General features: G+C 38.5%; 1 protein-coding gene across 1 annotated transcript in view; it reads left to right on the top strand.

Moving 5' to 3' along the window:
• cntfr (ciliary neurotrophic factor receptor) overlaps nucleotides 1-8,600 on the top strand; it is a 167,040-nt gene extending 158,440 nt beyond the window's left edge. The window contains exons 8-10 of the mRNA XM_057320539.1: nucleotides 2,969-3,158; nucleotides 5,098-5,215; nucleotides 7,523-8,600. Of these exons, the coding sequence (XP_057176522.1) occupies nucleotides 2,969-3,158; nucleotides 5,098-5,215; nucleotide 7,523 (309 nt within the window). The 3' untranslated portion in view covers nucleotides 7,524-8,600. The remainder of the gene's footprint in view (nucleotides 1-2,968; nucleotides 3,159-5,097; nucleotides 5,216-7,522) is intronic.
• Nucleotides 8,601-20,042: the final 11,442 nt, after the last annotated feature.

Genomic DNA, 20,042 nt, shown 5'->3' with positions numbered 1-20,042 from the left:
GTGCAGGACAAGCACGTGCTTGTCCGGATGTGGCATATATCAATCGTCAGGGTGGCATTCGCTCACGGCAGCTAACACGACTCGCCCGCCGCCTCCTCCTCTGGAGTCAGCAGGTGATCAGATCCCTGCGAGCCACACACATCCCAGGCGTCCTGAACCAGACAGCCGATGTGCTCTCTCGTCAGTCGACACCTCGCGGAGAATTAGGCCTCTGCCCGTGACGGCCAGTGGCAGGGGCTTCCCAACTTTTTGAAAAAGCTCTGGGACCCCCTACCTCTCCACTGGATGGTTACAATTTCGGCTAGCACTCACATCTGACTCGCCCAGGCCAGTCAGCGTCGCTCCGCTAGAGATTGTGACGCGGTTCAGCGCTGTGGCGTTTTCCATAGGAACCCCAATCTGTCGGTTCGACACAACGTCGAGAGACCGACAGAAAGGGAACGTCTTGGTTACGGATGTAACCTCAGTTCCCTGATGGAGGGAACGAGACGTTGTGTCCGTTATGCCACAATGCTGGCCGCCCACCCCAGCGGTCAGGGGGGATGCTTCAGGCTCCTCAGACCAAAAGGTGAATGAATGAGCATGCCGGCTTGGAGTCCGGCATGCAAATTTCATTCGCCAATTTTCATTGACCTTTTCTAAATACTCAGAAGATGATAGGTTCTCAAGACAAACCCCAATCTGTCAGTTCGACACAACGTCTCGTTCCCTCCATCAGGGAACTGAGGTTACATCCGTAACCAAGACGTTAACATCTGAAGAACCTTTCTGTTTCACAAAAGGTTCTTCGTGGCGAAAAAGGTTCTTCAGATTATAAAAAAGTAAGAGAGAGATGGTTCTTTAAAGAACCTTTGACCGAGTGGTTCTTTGTGGAACCAAAAACGGTTCTTCCATGTCATCGCTGTGAAAAAACCTTTTAAGCACCTATAGTTTTAAGAGTGTACTGTACATTTAGGGTGCTTTTATGTCCTCCTTAAAGACTGATAACCTTTGTGTCGCACGGTAGCAAAAGTCATGATTTAATGTGACGTGAGGGATTTTGCCATGTGTTTACAATTCAATGACATTTCTGTCTGCTTCTATTTGAAATATAGGACAGTAAAAGGAGAAAAAGATGATGAATTTCGATGGCATCAAAGATGCCGCAGCTCAGGTGCTCAACGGCAACCGCGGGTGAAAGCGCAGCGAACGTGGTTTAATCTCAAATTAAAAGGATGCAGCTTTTGTTTTGTGGGTTTTGAGGAAGCACTGGGGAAATGAGCAAAGTTCAATTAAAATGTAAATGCAGAGGCTAACCGACACTCAATGCTGCGTCTGTCACTAGACACTAGATGGTGAGACGTGCAGACAGCACTAGCGGATAGAAATAAAGCTCTGCTCATCTTTGTTCACAGCAGCTCAGGTGCGGATGAAGCATTCTTTGGTCTCGCAGCATACAGACTTCAATTTTCCGGCTTGCTTTTTGTCTGCAACATACAACAGCGGTTAGGTGACCCGGGAGGCAGTGAAGTAATAGCAAATTCTAGAAAGTACGCTTGCCGCTTTGTAAACAGAGTGAAGTCATTTTCATTGTTCCTCTGTTTTACCTGTACCGTGTGTTAGGGTTGTGCGCCAGTCAGAGTTGAATTGAGAACAACTTTGACATTTTAGCTCAGTTTCTGAGTTTATAAACAGAATGTTGGAACTCAAATTTTGAATTTAAGAGGTTATCTAAATTGAATCTAACTTGATTATTGTACGTTTCGTTTTTAGTGTAAATGACTCTTATCATAAATGAAATCATGCATCATAATTACAAAACATGGATTATTTGCCTAAACATTAGATGATATAATAATGATCCCCAAATTTCAATGAATAAATTATATTTAACGAAAAAATGATATTTATTTGTTAGACCATTTTGAAAGAAATTTGCTCTCTGCTCTAATTTGCCTCTTAAATTCTGATTGTCAATTTGAAATAATATAAAAACAGTATGATGGTCATTTTGTATGTACTGTTTGTAATGTACGCTATTAGTTACAGTTTGTTTGATGACTCTACATGACTACATGATCTGAGGAAAGATGCTAATTTCATATTATGGATTAATCAATCATAATTAAAGTTAGAGTCATAATTAGAATTTAAAATATGACATTTCTCGTAAAAAAATCGTTTGCATCTGACTGTTTCTCGGTATTGTTATTCTCGTGCTGTCATTGAATTCTAGCGTGTGGGGTGTGGCCAGTTCAGATGACGGCCCATGGAGCCAATTCCTTCATTTGCAAGTGAAACCAACCCTGGCCTGAGAAATATATAGTGCGAGAAAGAGCACAACTGAGACCGAGCTCTTCACGTGTGAGTTCGCTGGATTTGAGTTCCAGACCGGAGCTGCAGAGGTGCAGGACAGGCCGGTGATGGATGTGCGAGATGAGTCATCGATGCTGGACCATTACTCATCTCCCTCCACAGGCCTCAGCTGCAGTGCATTAGTGAAATTTCCCCCTTACTCAAAGCGGCAAAAACATGCACGGGGCGTCCCAGCCTCTTGTGCCGTAGTAAAGCGACCCTCTCAACCTCATTACCCACAGGTGGCCCTCAGGTGTGAAGATGTGTCCTGCACAAACAGAAAGTGGTCTACAAATGTATTTAAAGACGTTGCTTGTTCATATGTCATTGTTTGTGAATGCCCATAAACGGATGACTTTAGCACTACACTGCTAAACAAAAAAGTAGTTCCTTTAAATCAGAAGAAGTCTTTGCTTGCACTTTGTTTCACAATATGTTGAACGCATTGCTGGGTCATGGTAGCTGATGGTAATAGTGGCAGCTACTTTTTTCTTTCCACCTTCAGCATGCCATTCAATAAGAACACTTCCAATGAAACATTTTTCACCACATACTGTATCTAATCATCTGAACAGCACGCATGATTCCCATAAGTTCCATATGCCTGATTGGCTCTCTTGTCACTGATTGACAGGTGGAGCTCTCTGACAGTACCTCCCACATTATTACCGACGCCTACGCTGGGAAAGAGTACATCATCCAACTGGCGGCCAAGGACATGGAGACCGGCACCTGGAGCGACTGGAGCGTGGCAGTCCACGCCACCCCCTGGATGGAAGAACCCAAGCCCATTACCTCCACCACTGAGAGCGACATTATCCCAGGTACGCTTGCGCCGTCAACCGTACGTCCGCTCTCCGTTTTAACGCTCCTTTGTCTGTCCCCAGTGATCTCCTGTCTCTCATCAAACTGTAACTGGGGTTTATAATGAGGAGCGAGTGTCTAAGCTCCCGGACCTCAAAGTCACGCTGCCCTCTGCTGTCAAAGAGGGTTAATAACATACGAATAGTTGATGTAAACGGAGGACAGTGAGGAATTGGCGTCAGGTTCTTTTAAGTTGGTGGAAAATGCAACTGCAAAACAGACCTCAGTCAGGGGAAAGGGTGTACTTAATTTGATGGAAACAAATCGAGGGTGTTCGGCAAATACTTTTATGTATAATTAAATAAATACATGAAACAGATTGAGATACACCATAAGACAGACACAACATTTGATTTAAAAACTCAGATGTCTAATTCATATGTAAATACATTTCTACGTGTTTTTTGGTCACGTATTTTCTTCGGACTGTTACATCACATCAGTCTTGTGATATTTCAGTTGTTTTTTTAAAATGCTGATTTTCATTTCAAATACTGTGGATACAAAGTTATTGCAAGTTTCAACATCAACCTTGTAGCTGATAAGTCGCCATGTCTACAGCATATGCGAGAAAAGTTTTGCCGACCTGCTTAAAGGAATAGTTCACCTTCAAAATGAAAATTCTGTCATTATTTACACGCCCTCTTGTCAATTCAAACCTGTATGACTTTCTTTCTTCTGAAGAACACAAAATTGTCCTCATTGACTATTCCTTTAAACCGACAAAGGCCTGCCATTATTTCCTTCACATTTTCCCTTGCTCACTTTTGGGGTTTAAAAGTATTGATACATCGACTGTTTCAGGGGCAGAAACTTGAAAACCCCAGTGACAGGCATTTTGTTTTAAAATAGCACTGACAACTTGATAACTGTTATTAGAAGTGATATCTAGTGACGGCTACCTTGATCCGTTTGATCCGGCTGACTAGTATTGAGTTTCAGCCCATGCGTGCACTCAGCGTATTTAATCCGCACTATACTTGGAACGGACAGCAGAATCACGGAAGTCAGCAGAATCGCACGCTTTCTGCACCTGCTGCCTTTGTGAGCCACTTGTCAAAATATTCTCTCTAAAAGCTTTTCTTTGCAATAATTTCTTCTTATTTTATCTGGTTTGTGTTACTTCAGCGTTTTTATTTGCTTAAATTGAGATGAGGGGCGTGTCACGAGACAGCGCCTTTCGCTTTATCTGAGATGTTTTCCGGAGAGTCATTTCACACATCGTCACTCATCAAAAATAATAGCGTAAATGTGATCTTCAACTTCAAACACATTTACAATGCACAGCATAAACACACTCAATAAATAGTGGAGCATCCTGTACTGCCGCGTTTATGTTCCACCGCAGTGGGTTCAAAGATCTAAATATTATTAAACCTTGCACGCAGGATTTTCTTTTATCTATTCTTGTGTTGCCAGACATTCAACAATCTGTGCAGTTTAGGTTCATATTAATATGATGCGACCACAATAATAGACCAACATGAAGAAAGTTTGAGATAATACTGAGGAGCTAATAATGGAAAATATTTGATCAGAGAATCCGCCAGAACAAACAAGCACCTGTGATAGCTCATGTGGAAAACAAAACACAGCTCTATAGTGGATGTCTAGTTCATCTGCTACCATATGCTGTACTGAATGTGATGCCGCTCACCTGGCAACATTTTGCATTCCAGTAAGAAGTTCTTTTTCTAAAGCAATCACTTCAGCTTTTTGTTTTGGGAAACAAACTTGAGAAATATGAAATTCTGATATATCTGACTTGTATTTTCAGCCAGCTCTTGCCATTTTGCACATATGAGTTACCTAGGTGAAATTACGGTTAACTTCTAAATGAGAGAGGTTTAAATGTGTCTAAATATTTAGAATTAGTGACCAATTTTTCTCCTCTTACAGAAACCACCCCGGGTCCACCCTCAGCTGCACCGCGAGCGGGTGAGCCCATAGCGGCCTGCTCCACGCTTCTTTGGTCAACCCACCTGCTCTTGGCCTGTGTGCTGCTGTCCATCATGTGGTACGTGACATCATCAAAACCTGTTTTGCTGAATAATTTATACAGTACATCCCTGAAAGTTCATGCTCAAAGCAGGACCACATGCTTTCAGTTTATGAACAATGCAGGATGTGTGCACAATGAAGAATGTATGAACGTAGCTTCAGATATTGAGTTCCTAGGTCTGCTGGATATATGTGACCACCCTGCCTGGCTTTACACAGGCCATATCAAAGATATGAAGGTTATATTTCATACAGAACATTCTTTACACCAGTGGTTCTCAAACTGGAGGCCCCAAGATGGATCTGGGAGCCACAGTTTTTGTAGCATTTTTGGAAATATAGAAATATCATACATTTTGTGCAATCAAACATCAGAAAAATAAGACCACCAACCAAAAGAATTCATGTTCCAGCATTGTAGAACTGAATATGTTTTTGGTATATTTAAATTTTAGGTGTAAGATCATAAGTCTTTATTTGGGGGCCATAAAGCGATGCACCCTACACAAAGGTGGCCTTACAACGAATAAGTTTGAAAACCACTGCTTTACAGTTCACTACATAGGATGATTATATGTACGGTAAATCACCAAAAAAATGACTACCCTTTTTTAAAAAAAGGTGCTTCAAAAGGTTCCATAAAGAACCTTTAACATCTGAAGAACCTTTCTGTTTTAAAAAAGGTTCTTCAGATTATAAAAAAGTAAGAAAGAGATGGGTCTTTGAAGAACCTTTGACTGAATGCTTCTTTGTGGAACCAAAAATGGTTCTTCAATGGCATCGCTGTGAGGAACCTTTTAAGCACCTTTATTTTTAAGAGTGTAGCTGGATCTTTACAGGAATAGTCACATGTGTAGAATTTTGGAGCATTCTGGAGTCAACACATAACGGACTAGATACTAGGCATTTTTATATGAAGTGAGCACATTTTTTATGTGATCAACCTGGAAAAAATTTGTGGCTCTAGTTGACTGTGTTTGAATAACTACACCCAAACCCAAAAATCTGTTCATTAGAACCACACAAGCCACCTTCTCATCTTCGGAACCCCAGAGATACAGTGGGACCAGTCTGGTCACTGGTGCTCACAGACACATAAACCTCATCGATCCCCGGCATGAGGCAGGAAAGCGGACGAGATAGCCAAGTAACGAGCGGGTTTCTTTACAGCCCGCCTGTTATCTTCAACTCAGCAACACGGCGTAACGAGCCTATCTCTAATTAAAGCAAGTTCATGCTTGGAGCTGGAACCCAGGAGGAATTGTACGATAGCGGATGTGTTTTCCCCCTGAGATGGCCACGTACACACAGAATTACCTCTGCCTTATGCATCTGCTGTGAGTCGTTCTCAGATTTGAGATTTAATTGGTCAGTCTATAATAGGCCAAGACAAAATTAAAGGCAACATCACGGGTGGCTGCTTACCAATTACACCTTCCTACTGGCATGAGTTGGGAGCTGTGTGGAAACTGTCATCAATGGTTTCTGTTTGCTCTAATTTGTAATAGCGCAGTGATTTATGCTGTAGTAGCTTGTCAAGTGGGAGCTCAATATTTTTAAAGGAGACTGAGGTGGCCTGAATTATTTATTTAGAGCTATAATTTGTGGTAAACAAACGATTTGTATAGTCATTTTTGGATTATGTCACACTACAGAAAAATCCGTAAAAAAACAACAACATACATTTTCTGTAATATGGAGAAAATATTGTTTCCCCTGTAAAGTTACAGGATATATATTAAATAGTTTTCCCCGTTTTTCTTGAAAATTGGTTGTCTTTTTCTGTAATTTTACAGTTTTTTACCGTTTTTCATAATTTAACTCTTAAAAAAGAAATCTTGTTTTGAAAACGGACGTTTTCTGACAGCTGGGGCGCCAGAAATAAACTGTAAAATAATGTTTTATTCCCTGTAAAATTAGAATTTTTCTGAATTTTTTTAGAATTAGAATTTTTTTCTGAATTTTTTTAGAATTAGAAACTCTTTCTGTAATTTTACGTTTTTTGACCGTATTTCAAAAACACATTAAAAATTGTAAAATTCCATTTACTTACATTTTACATGGAAAGTCTGTAAAAAAAATAACTGGAAAATTCTGTAATATTACGTTTTTCAGTGTATTAAAAAAGTTTGGGGGGGCATGTTTGTGGCATTTGTGTATATTCACTCCTTAAAAATAACAAGTTCTTTGCAACAAAATGTCCATTTTGGTTTCCCAAAGATCTTTTCAGTCAAGGGTTCTTTAAAGACCTTTTCATAATCTAAAGAACCTTTGTCCACTACCAGGAGCCTCAAAACTAACATATATATTTTCTTCTTTTTAGATGTGTAAGCGTCATTCCTGTGGAAAAACGAGGAGTCTACTATTTCTATTTTGCACATGTTAATAGATATCGTGCATTGATAATTTAATTGAAGTTCTTTTTCTCACAAAAGAAAAAAACTAGAAAGATTAATAAATGGTGACATTTACATAAGTAAGACAAAAGAACAATGGAATATTTCAACATCACTGACGATGAGAGCTTATGGAAGACGGAACGGATACAGACACAGGAACTGAACCCCAGGGAAGCAAAAGATTTGGGGTACGCGAGATTCACCTGCCTGGCAGCACAACAAACAAACGAATGAACGAACAAACAGAAAAAAACATTTACCCTCCTTTTTATTCGTCACACAAAATTTTCCACTTCATTCAATTCTTCAAACTGTTCCAGAGACAGAAAAAATGTGTTTTGTGTAACATCGATTTCCGCAACATACAGCTAATTCATCATGCCAAAGACTCGGACTGTTTTTTTCCCATAATCCCTAGCTTCCCCAAACCTGTGTCTGTAAGGGATTGGAGCTGGCAGTACAACATCTTCACATACTTCAAAGACTGAGGAGTAACAAATTAAGCTTGAAGGCCATTATTTGATATGTGTTTCTTTACTTGGTTCTCAATTTTACTTTTATCATTTTTGGCCCCTGAACACAGAGAAGTTGAGACTGTAAATATAAATTGGTTTGGACTGTTCTGGATGGCCTTTTGTAAACAGAAAGAACAGTGTGTTGTGTCAGACCATCTCAAGATTACGCACCTTGCTGAACCATGTTTTCGCTCTCCGACTATCTGATTATTACTGACTTTTCTAGTCAACATCACGATTTAATACTACCTTATTCAAGGTTTTTTGTATCATTAAATAAAATATAATTTTAGAACTTTAGTTTTTGTTTGTTTGTGTTAGTTTGTTTTTTCAGACCTTCATAACTGCTTAATTCTCTTTGACCATATTTTGTAAACTATGATATGTATCTTTAACATGAGAAAAAGTTTATTATTTAATAATGTATGTATTAGCTTTAGATTCTTGTAACCTGTATCTGGGTTTTTTTTATAGATGTATATAAAATGAGAAGTTGTTCATTAAATGTGACCATTTCACAATGAATAGAACCTGTCAGTCATTTTTCCAACTATTTCACTGCTTTGCATTGATTTGATATTGGATATTGTGTTACGATGCGATGCAACAAAAATAGTAATTTTGCTAGTAATTCATTACGCATAACACATTTTCCACTGGACACAAACTTTTACATCATCAGCATGTCAAGATGCAAGCTCTTATGTAGATTGAGATCTAGCCATTCTAGCAGTAGCACCAAATTACCATAGAGTTAGATTCAAGACACAGCCTGTAATGTCTACAACAATATATAAGGAAGAGTTTTGTTTATGGTAATTTGCCTTGCGATATTTTGCAGAACAGACTTCTGACCCATTTCTGTGATGCCAGTTGAGACACACTAATGCAATGTAAGCCGCCTTTATGACTAACTTTATGATAGGGTGTGCATAACTTCTCACGATAGATGTTTTCCTTTGTCTAATATGCACATCTGAGCTAACATTGGAAGATGAGGTTAAAGGAGATTACAGAAGATTACATCTGAAACTTTCAATTAAACTGGCCTCACATCCATAAAAACATAAAGTGCACTGCGGTCGTTTATATAAGTGGCTCGTGTTGCATTTTCCTTCATATCTTTCATACACAAGCTGTAATTTTGTGGATTCTTGCAAATAGCATTTTGTTAAAGGAAAGTTTACTAAAAATAAACTTCTAAACTACTAAAAGTTAAACTTCTGTAGAACATGAAAATACAGCCATGGAAAAAATTAAGAGACCGTTTTTCTGATTTAAAAAAAAAGTATTTAAGTATTTAAAATACTATTTATAGGTAGTGTTTAGGTAAAATGATCATTTTTGTTTCATTCTGTCAACAACTAACAATATTTTTCTCCAATTTCAAATAAAAATATTGTTTCTATTTGCATTAATCTGCAGAAAATGAAAACTGGAGAAACGGGTCAAAATTACAGAAAAGATTATCTATATTTGTTCAGACCTCAAAAACTGCAAAGAAAACAAGTTCATCTTCACTTTTAAGAAATACAACAGTAATATTTATATTATTTTTTTATGTGATATTATCACCGTTTTCATGTGTCTTGTCATTCTGTCCGTCTTTTACGTTGATGCAATTTTGTTTAAATTCAACAATCACGGAGGCCGTCAAGTCCAAATTAATTAAATAACCATACTATGATCAAATGTGCACACCAACCCCTCCTCTTGCAGCAATGCCATGAATGTTTTATTGTTTCTGTAGCTCGTTTGGTATGCATTAACAGAGCAAAGGCCATGGGTTCAAACCCAGGGGGAACACACATACTGATAAAAACGACTACCTTGCATGCACAGTAGGTCGCTTTGGATAAAATCGTCTGCCAAAATGGTTTTTCGAGAGTGAAAATGTTTCTGTGTCTTCATCACACACAACTCAATAGCTTCAGAAGACTTGGAATAATGCTTATTATAAAGTCATATGGACAGATTTTATGGTGCTTTTAAGTAATTTTTGAACTTGACTGCCCCGTCCCCATTTACTTCCATTATATGCAACAGATGAAGTGTTTCAAACATTTTCCTTAATGTGTTGCACAGAAGAGAGTTAGCAGTTGGCCCTGCCAACACTTCTCCTTTCCAAGTGTTTTCATGAACTGCAGAGATTAGAGTCACTATCTCTGGGAGAATCTGAACCCTTCACTAAGCATCAATCTCCCTCCACCTATATGCTCGCTGGTCCTCTGTTGACTTACCCTTCACTTACAGTCTTCTAAATTCCAGACACAAGACCCCTTATTAACTGGCAAGGGAAAGAAGCTTGCTGGAAAATCAATGGCTCACAGGCTTGTGGTCTCAGATGGCCGTCTAGCCAGGCATTACGATGACTGATCAGCCATGCCAGGTCTATGGCGTTCTGGAAAGTGGGAGAGGCTTTGTTTTGGTACAGGGGCTTGGTTTGAGATTACTGATGGACAGCTGCCAGTACATGATGTAAAGAAGCTTTTTGGCCTTTTAAGCATAACGGTGGTTTGCACAGAAGGAAGTCTTTGACACGGCTGTTGCCCACGGGGCCGAGACTCTCACTGTTGGCACCTTGATTGACAGATGAAATAACACTTATTTGGTGTAGAAGAGTTGAATCAAGATGCCCGTAGGGTGAATAGAAATGATTGAGAGATTTTTGAGAGATGTGAAAACACAGTGGTTGTGCACAAAGCTGGAGTTTAACGTTTGATCCAGTGATGCATAATATAGGATTTTTTCATCGGTTTTCAACCTTTTGTCAATAAGACAAGTTGTCGTATATACACAGAACTTCATTGTATCTTCACAGAAATAACTGTAACCTCAGTAAATCTAAATGTAATTTCTTATACCTGATCATAACAACACAACAGAAGTGTGCATTATATGGTAGTATATAGCGTTGGACGTCATCTGTAATATGGTGTCTGTTTCTGAGTAAAACAGGCGTTGGGAAGGAGCGAGATTTGAGATTGAATTAAAAGTGGCCATTCAATGCGAGTATACAGTGACACCTGAACACAAGGTTTCAATGGATTGAAATACTTTTGCCAATAAAAAAGAAAAATCTAAATAATTTATTTCTCCCAGACATAAACGAGATTAAAAAGAGAGCAAATGGACGCTTTCGCTTAAAGCAACAGTTCACCCAAAAATGAAAATTCTGTCATCATTTACTCATCATTACTGTCATTTTAAACCCGTATGACTTTCTTTCTTCTGCAGAACACAAAAGAAGATCATTTAAGGGAATGTTGGTAACCGGACAACAGCGGTTTCCATTGACTTGCATTGGTTTCGTGCCCATGCAATAGTGCCGCCCTTGGGTGCCGCCGTTGTTTGGTTACCAACCTTCTTTAAAATATGCATTTCAAATTTGTGAACTGTACACATAACGTCACTCTGGTATGATTGTGATAATAATAAAATTCCACTTTATCGTTGCAGTCTGTTCCTGTACTGTCAAATGTTCAAAGTGCTCATGCTAAACCAGTCAGCTAGTTTGACATCTTTTGTCAGATGTAAAGTTTAAGCCTGATGGTGCATTGGGAAAATCAATAGACTATTGCACGCCTGTCTGCACTTCGGCCCGACTAATGACAATCTTGCCCTTTCTGAGGTGCTAACTGTATGAATGACACCTAATAACTGCAGGGAAAATTCATTTTGGCCCAGCTCCTTCCCAGCAGTTTGGGAATACAGACGATACAATCTTAATCTCCTAGGATAATCTTTAAAGCTGATCTTTAATATTTCCTGCTCAGCACAGCGTGGCCTATCATCTAGCGGAACAGATAGGATATTTACTTTTTTAAGTGAATGCAAAATAAATCTCCATATTCATATTTTTGGATGACTTTGGGAAAGTTTGTAATAACTGTTTTTATTAATAAAAGTGGTGTACCTAGACATTCAAACCCATGCATTTTCACGTGAAAAACTGAAATGTTACTTATTAACTGAATCTTATGATGTGTGTCTGCACCTCCAAATGGAAATAAAAAAATCTGCACTCGTACTCGCATTTCTGTCAGGGGTGTGCAAAGGGACTGCAGGTGGTGTGGAACAGATACAAGGTGAACACCATGTTTCCAGTGTGTTCTTTTCTATTGTACTTACAGTATTCAAATGACCTGTTATTATGCAATCTCTCTTTATGTTAGCTGAGAACACCTATGCAAGAATTCTCTCTCTCTACACATGCTTCCTTCACACAGCAGGTTTAGAACCAAAACGGTTAAAACAAGATGGCAGACCACAATATTTTTAAAACCCTGATAGGGGACAGAGCCCCCCCAAAAAAACACCCCCTGCCGAGGCTGAGCCCCCTCTAAGGTGCCAAACAGAGCAAAGTCTGATGATGCCAGAGAGAACAAATCCAGTGGATGATTTCTTAAGACTTTTCTTTGCACATTAATCTGAGACAGGGGAAGGTAGGAAGATAAGAAGTGCATTCAAATAACAAACCTTGATCTGATATTGTCAGTGCAAAACTTAGAGAAAAAAAGCTGCTTTGTTGAACTTCTTACTCCTGGAGACTTTCATCTGGCAGATGAGGACCCAGCAGGCACGCCCTCATAAACGCTGTGCCCATCTGAAAGCTCCTTCTCATGCAGAGCACAGCCAACTGTTTTCAGAGATGCTGATATCTTTTGTTGATTGTTGCATGGTGGGCGTATTGGAGGTTGAAGGATGTGCCATTTTCCTAATTGTAGGTTTATATTTGAAGGTTATTGGAATATGTTTCATGATTTTCTTTTAATAGTCGGTTCACTAGACGCATCAGTCGATTATATGCTGTGATGATCCAAAGGTTATTAAGCGGCTGTTTCTGAATTTTGAATATTTTCAAGTTAATTTAATTTAAGTAAAATGTATATGCATATCCAAGCCCATTGTTCCAAAGCAACTGAAAAAACAGTGCCCAACTGATCTACCAGTGAGCAGGCCAAGGCGACAGTGGGATGAAATCAACTCTCTGGGATGAAATCAGCAGCAACCCTGGAAGGAAACAAAGCTTTAAAACTAACTACACATAATAACAAAATATCCAACCAAGTGTCATTGGAAGTACTTGATTTATAGTAATGTTTCAATTTGTATGAACTGCTGTTAGAGATTAAAGAGTAAAGATTTTGTGTCTTTTAAGGTCCTACTTTGGTTTATGGAGTGTCCAACAGCAAGTTTACGTACACACTCGGTGTAAAAACACTTTCATTTTCTAATAATAGGCAGTTACTTCTTGATTGACTCTCAAATTATTCGTTCGGCGATTCATCTGTCTGATCCCCTCCTTTCTGCCAGCCTACTCTGATCTGATTGGTCACATGGTCTAGTCCGGTGTGATTGGTCTACCGCATGCAGTGTCACATATGGAACGCAGACGGCATTACACAGAGTGTTGCAAATCTGACCCAGAACAGAAATTAGAACGACAAACAACTCGTCCGCGTGATTAAGAGTCGACTCCTTTTTTCGCAAGCCAATAACTTTGTTATTCGTTCACTTTCGACTTAACAACTTGGCAGACTGCTGACATTCACACACAACAACATTACACACTGTATGAAATGTAATTTTAAGGACATTGTAATATTTACTCTTTAAATAAAGTTTGTTCATTATTTCTTAATGAAAGTTTTTATAAATGATATAATTTATAAAGTTCTAATGCTTGTCACCTTAACCAGACGGACGATGCAGCTTGATTTCAAAAGAGTGAGTGCAGTGTGTTGCAAAAAATATATTATATTTTATTTTATACTGTACACTGTCAGAAATTCAGAAACATGCTTTCAAAATAAGTTTTTTTCCTGTAAAATTACAGGATATGAGGAAAATAATAAGTAGTTTTCCCCATTTTTCTTGTAATTTTACAGTTTTTGACAATATTTCAAAAATAAACTGTGAAAGATAAAATCTTGTTAAAAAAACGGAAATTGTCTGGGGCGCCAGAAATAATCTGTAAAATAACGTTTTTCCCTGTAAAATTACATGTTTTCCTGTAAATTTGCTGTAATTTATGTTTTTTGACCGTATTTCAAAAATACATAAATACTGTTAAAAAAAAACTGTTAACTTTTTTACATTTTACGTGAAAATTTGCAAAAACTAAAAATTCTGTTTCTTTTACCATGTAGCAGACAGACCACTGCGGTGCATTCTTGGTTTGCTTTTTAATGAAAAATATGTGTGACATGCATCTTTCATGAAACTGTATGATACATAACTTTTGAAACCTTTACATTGTGAACAGCTGTGTACGCACATGATGCCTTAAGTGAAAGTGATGTATTTGTCAAGGTAGCAACCCATAGTTGGAATGTGATCTCTGAATTTAACCCTTCCACAGTGAATAGTGAACACACACTGTAAGCCGTGAACTCACACACATCTAAAATAGTGGGCAGCTATCACTGCAGCGCCCTGGAAGAAACGTGTCTTGCTCAAGGGCACCTCAGTCAATTTCCTGGATTGGGAATCGAACCTGTGACATTCAGGTTACTAGTCTTAACATGAGTGGCCCTCAGGCTTCTCGCAGTCTGACCATCAGATACATATTGCATGCAAAAATGGCAAACACTCTGTCAAATGGCATTTTTAGTTTGTTTATTTATTTGTGTTTTCTCTACAAGGCCACATAGCGATGGCATTCTTTGGATTCATGTGGTTTATTATTTCATATATCCCCGCCTCAAAACAAGTAGCAGCTTCTGGCCATAAATTTAGGTGGGGCATATTCAGGGTCGTTTCATAGGATATATATGATTCATTATTTTACATTCAAATGACTGAAACACATGAAGAACACTTTTGACAGAGCTACATTAACCCCAGTTTAAACATGAAATATGTAGTACTGTATAACTGTGCACAAAGTCTGCCAGAAACCATTACTGCACTTTTACTGTAATAATAAAAAATAAAGTAATACTGGAGACATTTACGAGTAAACATTTTAGGCTTGATTTAGTTTATATACAGACAAACACAAACAAACTGTGGTTGGTTGCTTTGAACATCAGTCAGATACAATCTATATTTAAGATCATAGCTGAAATAAGTTGCGTTGTGGATCAGACCTCATGCTGTGTGTCAAAGCACTGGCAAGACTATTGAGTCCCTGAAGATTTAGCTTAGGAAATATGTCTGATCTCAGACGACTCCCCTGCATTTGTTGAAAGATTTGGCAGAAGTTCAGACCTTCCGAGCATCTGTACGGAGCACATCTGATGCACATCATGCGTGAATGACGCTGTGTAACCGGCAGCAGTGAGAAGAGGAACCCACATCTGCCCTGCCGCCCACCTGACAGATGATCCTGACCCCCACAGACATCTTGGGACAGCTGAGAAGGGCCCTGTTCATCTTCCTCCTGTGACTCCTGCACCTCCTGATGGCAGCAGCTGAAGCGGACCTTGATGAATTGGTTCTCTCCCAATGCGGAAAAGGCGGCCCCCTTTCAAGACCGTGTTGAGCACCAAGTCTGGAGCGGGAAGGCGGGTTAAGGTGGGAAGGCGCTAATTAATTTCAGTCCCGGCCAGGTGATCAACATCTTGGCCAACCAGAGGCAGACGGCAGGAGGGGCAAGCAAATCACGAGCGCTCCGGGGTCATGAGGTTAGAGGGGCCAAAACGAGAACAGTCAACAGAAAAAATAGCCGGTTTCCTCCCTTTCCTGTTACTGAGACTGATTTACAGTCCGCTCCATCTGCTCGAACTGCGTTTGGCATTCCCAGCCCCGCCAGAACGGCCCGACTCACGGCTGTGATGTCTGTATCTGGTACCGGAGCGGAGAGGGAGCTCAAGGGGCCGCGGTGTAGCCCGACACCCAGCAGGCGGAGAAGGCCTCTGGGGTGTCCCGTAACAGGCTTCAAAGACTCTCCTCAGCCAGGCAGGCGAGCCATGACTGGCACTTTTATGACTTGGCAAAAAAGAGCCACTGTCAAGAGTGGATATAGCACTCATCTGTAAGGTTTAAGGTGTGTCTGATTCACGGTCACTGTCAAGGCTATAAGACACAAATAATAGCAGGCACTCTCAAACCCCCGATTCTAATAGAAAACATACCTTTACCATGTTAAGATTCCAGTTGACATGACGTCCTTAAACACCAGATTTGCACTTTGGAAATATCTGCATATTTCAATACATGTTAATGGAATGGGAGAAAGAGTTATGTTAAGAAATAAAACTGCACTCATGAATTAACTGTATTGTGAATCCCTTGTGCTCTGTAATAGATAACATAAAATGATTTTAACAGTCCATATGAAATATTGTATATGAAATAAACGTTATAATAATTATATGATCAAATTATTTCCATACATATTTTCATAAAATACATACAATATTTGATTTTAATATCATTGTTTTGGGGGGTGAATTGTTCCTTAAAGTGAACATAGGTTTCTTCTAAGAAATTCCAAAACAGAAATCAGTGCAAGAAGATTTGAATGTTCACCCCGTCTGTTAGCAATAGAAGATGATGCTTTAAAAATGGATGAAATTATATGGCAGAGACGCTGAGCCTGATGAAGTTTGATTGCTGACCCATTATCAAGCAGCAAATGGACCAGCAACAGTTGATGTGGCCATTAGCACTGATATCTTTTATTTTTAGACTTTCAAATCACATCGCACCCCATAATTATCACTCAACACATCTAAACTTAAAATGCATTGGGTTGTCCAAAATATGAAAAAGTTTGTCTTTCTGGTGCGTTAGTGGTGTTTGTATAACATTATTTATTTAGGTCTTCAAAAGGATAAAAAACGAAAATATTGAATTTCTTAAATGCCCCCTTTTCGCAGTATGCGCTCTCAGTTTGGCATGCTTATCTACTCTATGTAATACCAGTATAATTTGAGGATGTTCATCAATAGAAGCTAAATTAATTTGACCTTTTAATAAAAAAGTTCACATGTTCGCTTTAGAGAGTTTAAAGAGTTCGCTTTATTAATGTGGTTATTTTTTAGTTTACCATGTTATACTTAAAGATACTTATTCAATTTTGTATCCCACAGTTAAAGTGTAGATTTTGAATAATGTTAAATATCATATCACTCAAATTAGTCTAGTTTCATGTTTCTGTAGAAAGGGGGTCAGACATAAAAGGCAAATAAATGACAAATAAATATCACATTGGCCTAATACTGATATACATGCATATCATGCCAAGTAGAAAATAATAGTTTTTGTTTCTTCTAGTCTTCAGGCATGGTGAATTGCTCTAACCTGTGTGTCTTAGTCTACTATTCTGTGTTCATATTAAAAGGTTTTCATTTTCCTTTTGTCGAAAGTGTTTCGTTTCGGACCCATTAAAAGCGACATAACTTTCTATAAGCAAACACTGACACCTGCTGGACGCATTATGAAAATGACAATCAAGAAGACCGTTGCCTTGGCATTGTCAAGAAGACCGCATTCCTTGGCAAAGGAATTTTCCGTGATCATTTTTACAGTTTTTTTTACCTATTTTACATTTTGCACTGCATTCATTTGCATTTTAGCATTAACGGAAATGTCTGTAAAATAATGGAAAATGTATTGGTAATTTTCGACCAGTACTTTATCTGTTTTTTACGGGGGGGTTTTACAGTGTAGACACATATAGAGTGTTTTTGCCATTTTGCTATACTGCAGGAACATGCAAAAATGTCAAACTTTTTTTTGTCAAATCTTTAAGTTGATATAAAACCTATAAATATAAAATCTTCAATCAGGACATTACTTCATATAGACAAGGCGCAAATTTTTGATAACAGGGTTGCGAACCTTGTGAACCTCGTGAATTTAAAATAAAATAATTTGGAGCCAATTTTAAAGGAATTTTAAAATACTTTTAATAGTTAACCTGTAACAATGAAATTCTTTGCAAATAATGTTCTACAATCTATTTTGTTTTTCACAATAAATCCAGAAGATGTCGCCACAAATCAGTTAAGAGCTCCATTTTAAGAGTCGCGTCTGATGTAGAAAACAGACACTTGCGGATTTTCTTACCACAATTCCAACTATACAACACAAGCCTGCTATGAAAATGTCTTTAAATTGTTTAGAGTAATTGTAGTTATAGCCTATTCAATTATTCTTACTGTAACTCAGAGAACAGAGCACAAATTTAAATCAATTGAAGTGCTTGCGTTTAACATAATTGTTCCAAAGGAAAGTAAAAATCCATTGCTTTCTTTTACATTGGCTAATGTGTATAGACCCCCTGGTCCCTACACTGATTTTCTGAAAGAGTTCGCAGACTTCTTATCGGAACTATTGGTTAACGTTGAAGTACTAATTGTCGGAGATATTAATATCCACGTAGATAGTGCTAACGATGCATTAGCAGTGGCGTTTACAGAGCTACTACACTCTTTTGGAGTAACACAACACATCAATAGACCCACTCATCGATTTAATCATACACTAGACTTAATTATATCTCACGGAGCGAATCTAACCAATATAGATATTATACCTCAAAGCGACGTCACTGATCACTATCTTATAACATGTACACTGCGCACTGCAGAAATCAGCCGTTTAACTCGTTATCGACAGGGTAGAACAATTACCTCGACTACTAAAGATAGTTTCGCAAAGAGCTTGCTAGATCTGACTCCTTTAATAACCATACCAATAAATACAGAATCGCTCGATGACATGACCAGCAAATTGGGCACTATTTTTTCTAATACATTAGAAGCTGTCGCACCTATGAAGTCAAAAAGGATTAATGAGAAAAACGCAGCACCATGGTACAATAGCACCACTCGCGCCCTTAAAAGAGAAACACGTAAACTAGAGCGCAAATGGAAACAAACCCAATAAGAGGTCTTTAAAATTGCGTGGAAAGAGAGTGCAAACTGTTATAAAAAGGCACTAAAAGCAGCAAAGGCTGAGCACCTCCGTAACCTCATAGAAACTAACAAAAACAATCCAAGGTTTTTATTTTGTACAGTTGCTAAATTAACAAATAAACAGACATCACCTGACCTGGTTATTCCGCCGCACCTTGGTAGCAATGAATTCATGAATTGTTTTACAGAGAAAATTTATAACATACGAGACAAAACAGTAAAAACTCAACTGTCCTATGAATTAGTACCAACCATCGCCCAAAAGAAAGGCTACGGTGTTTTTCCCCTATAAAACAGCAAGATTTAATTAAACTTATTGCAACATCAAAACCTACAACTTGCTTATTAGACCCCATACCAACTAAATTATTAAAAGAGTTATTACCCGTTGCAATTGAGCCCATTTATAACATTATCAACTCCTCAATTAATCTAGGCCATGTCCCAGGACCCTTTAAAATGGCCGTCATTAAGCCTCTTATCAAGAAACCAAACTTAGACCCCAATGAACTAGGAAACTATAGACCGATTTCAAATCTCCCTTACCTGTCTAAAATACTAGAAAAAGTAGTGTCCACTCAGTTGTGCTCTTTCTTACAAAATAATGACATACAAGAAAAATTTCAGTCAGGCTTAAGACCGCATCATAGTACAAACGACCTGTTTATAGCATCAGATAAAGGTAACATTTCACTCCTAGTCCTGCTTGACCTTAGTGCTGCGTTCGATACTGTAGACCATAAAATACTTCTAGATCGCTTACACAATTATACCGGTATTCAGGGACAGGCACTACAATGGTTCAGATCTTACTTATCAGACAGACATCAATTTGTCCATTTAAATGGGGAATCATCAAATCTAACACAAGTAAATTATGGATTACCTCAGGGATATCGGTTTTAGGACCCTTGCTATTATATACATGCTCCATATACATGCTGCCCCTTGGAAACATTATTAGAAAACATGGAATTAGCTTCCACTGTTATGAAGATGATACTCAGCTATATATCTCATCAAGACCAGATGATTCCTTCCAGCTATCCAAATTGGCA

The sequence above is a fragment of the Triplophysa rosa genome, linkage group LG22, assembly GCF_024868665.1.
Source record: "Triplophysa rosa linkage group LG22, Trosa_1v2, whole genome shotgun sequence".
Lineage (NCBI taxonomy): Eukaryota > Metazoa > Chordata > Actinopteri > Cypriniformes > Nemacheilidae > Triplophysa > Triplophysa rosa.
This window is presented reverse-complemented; position numbering and strand designations above follow the sequence as displayed.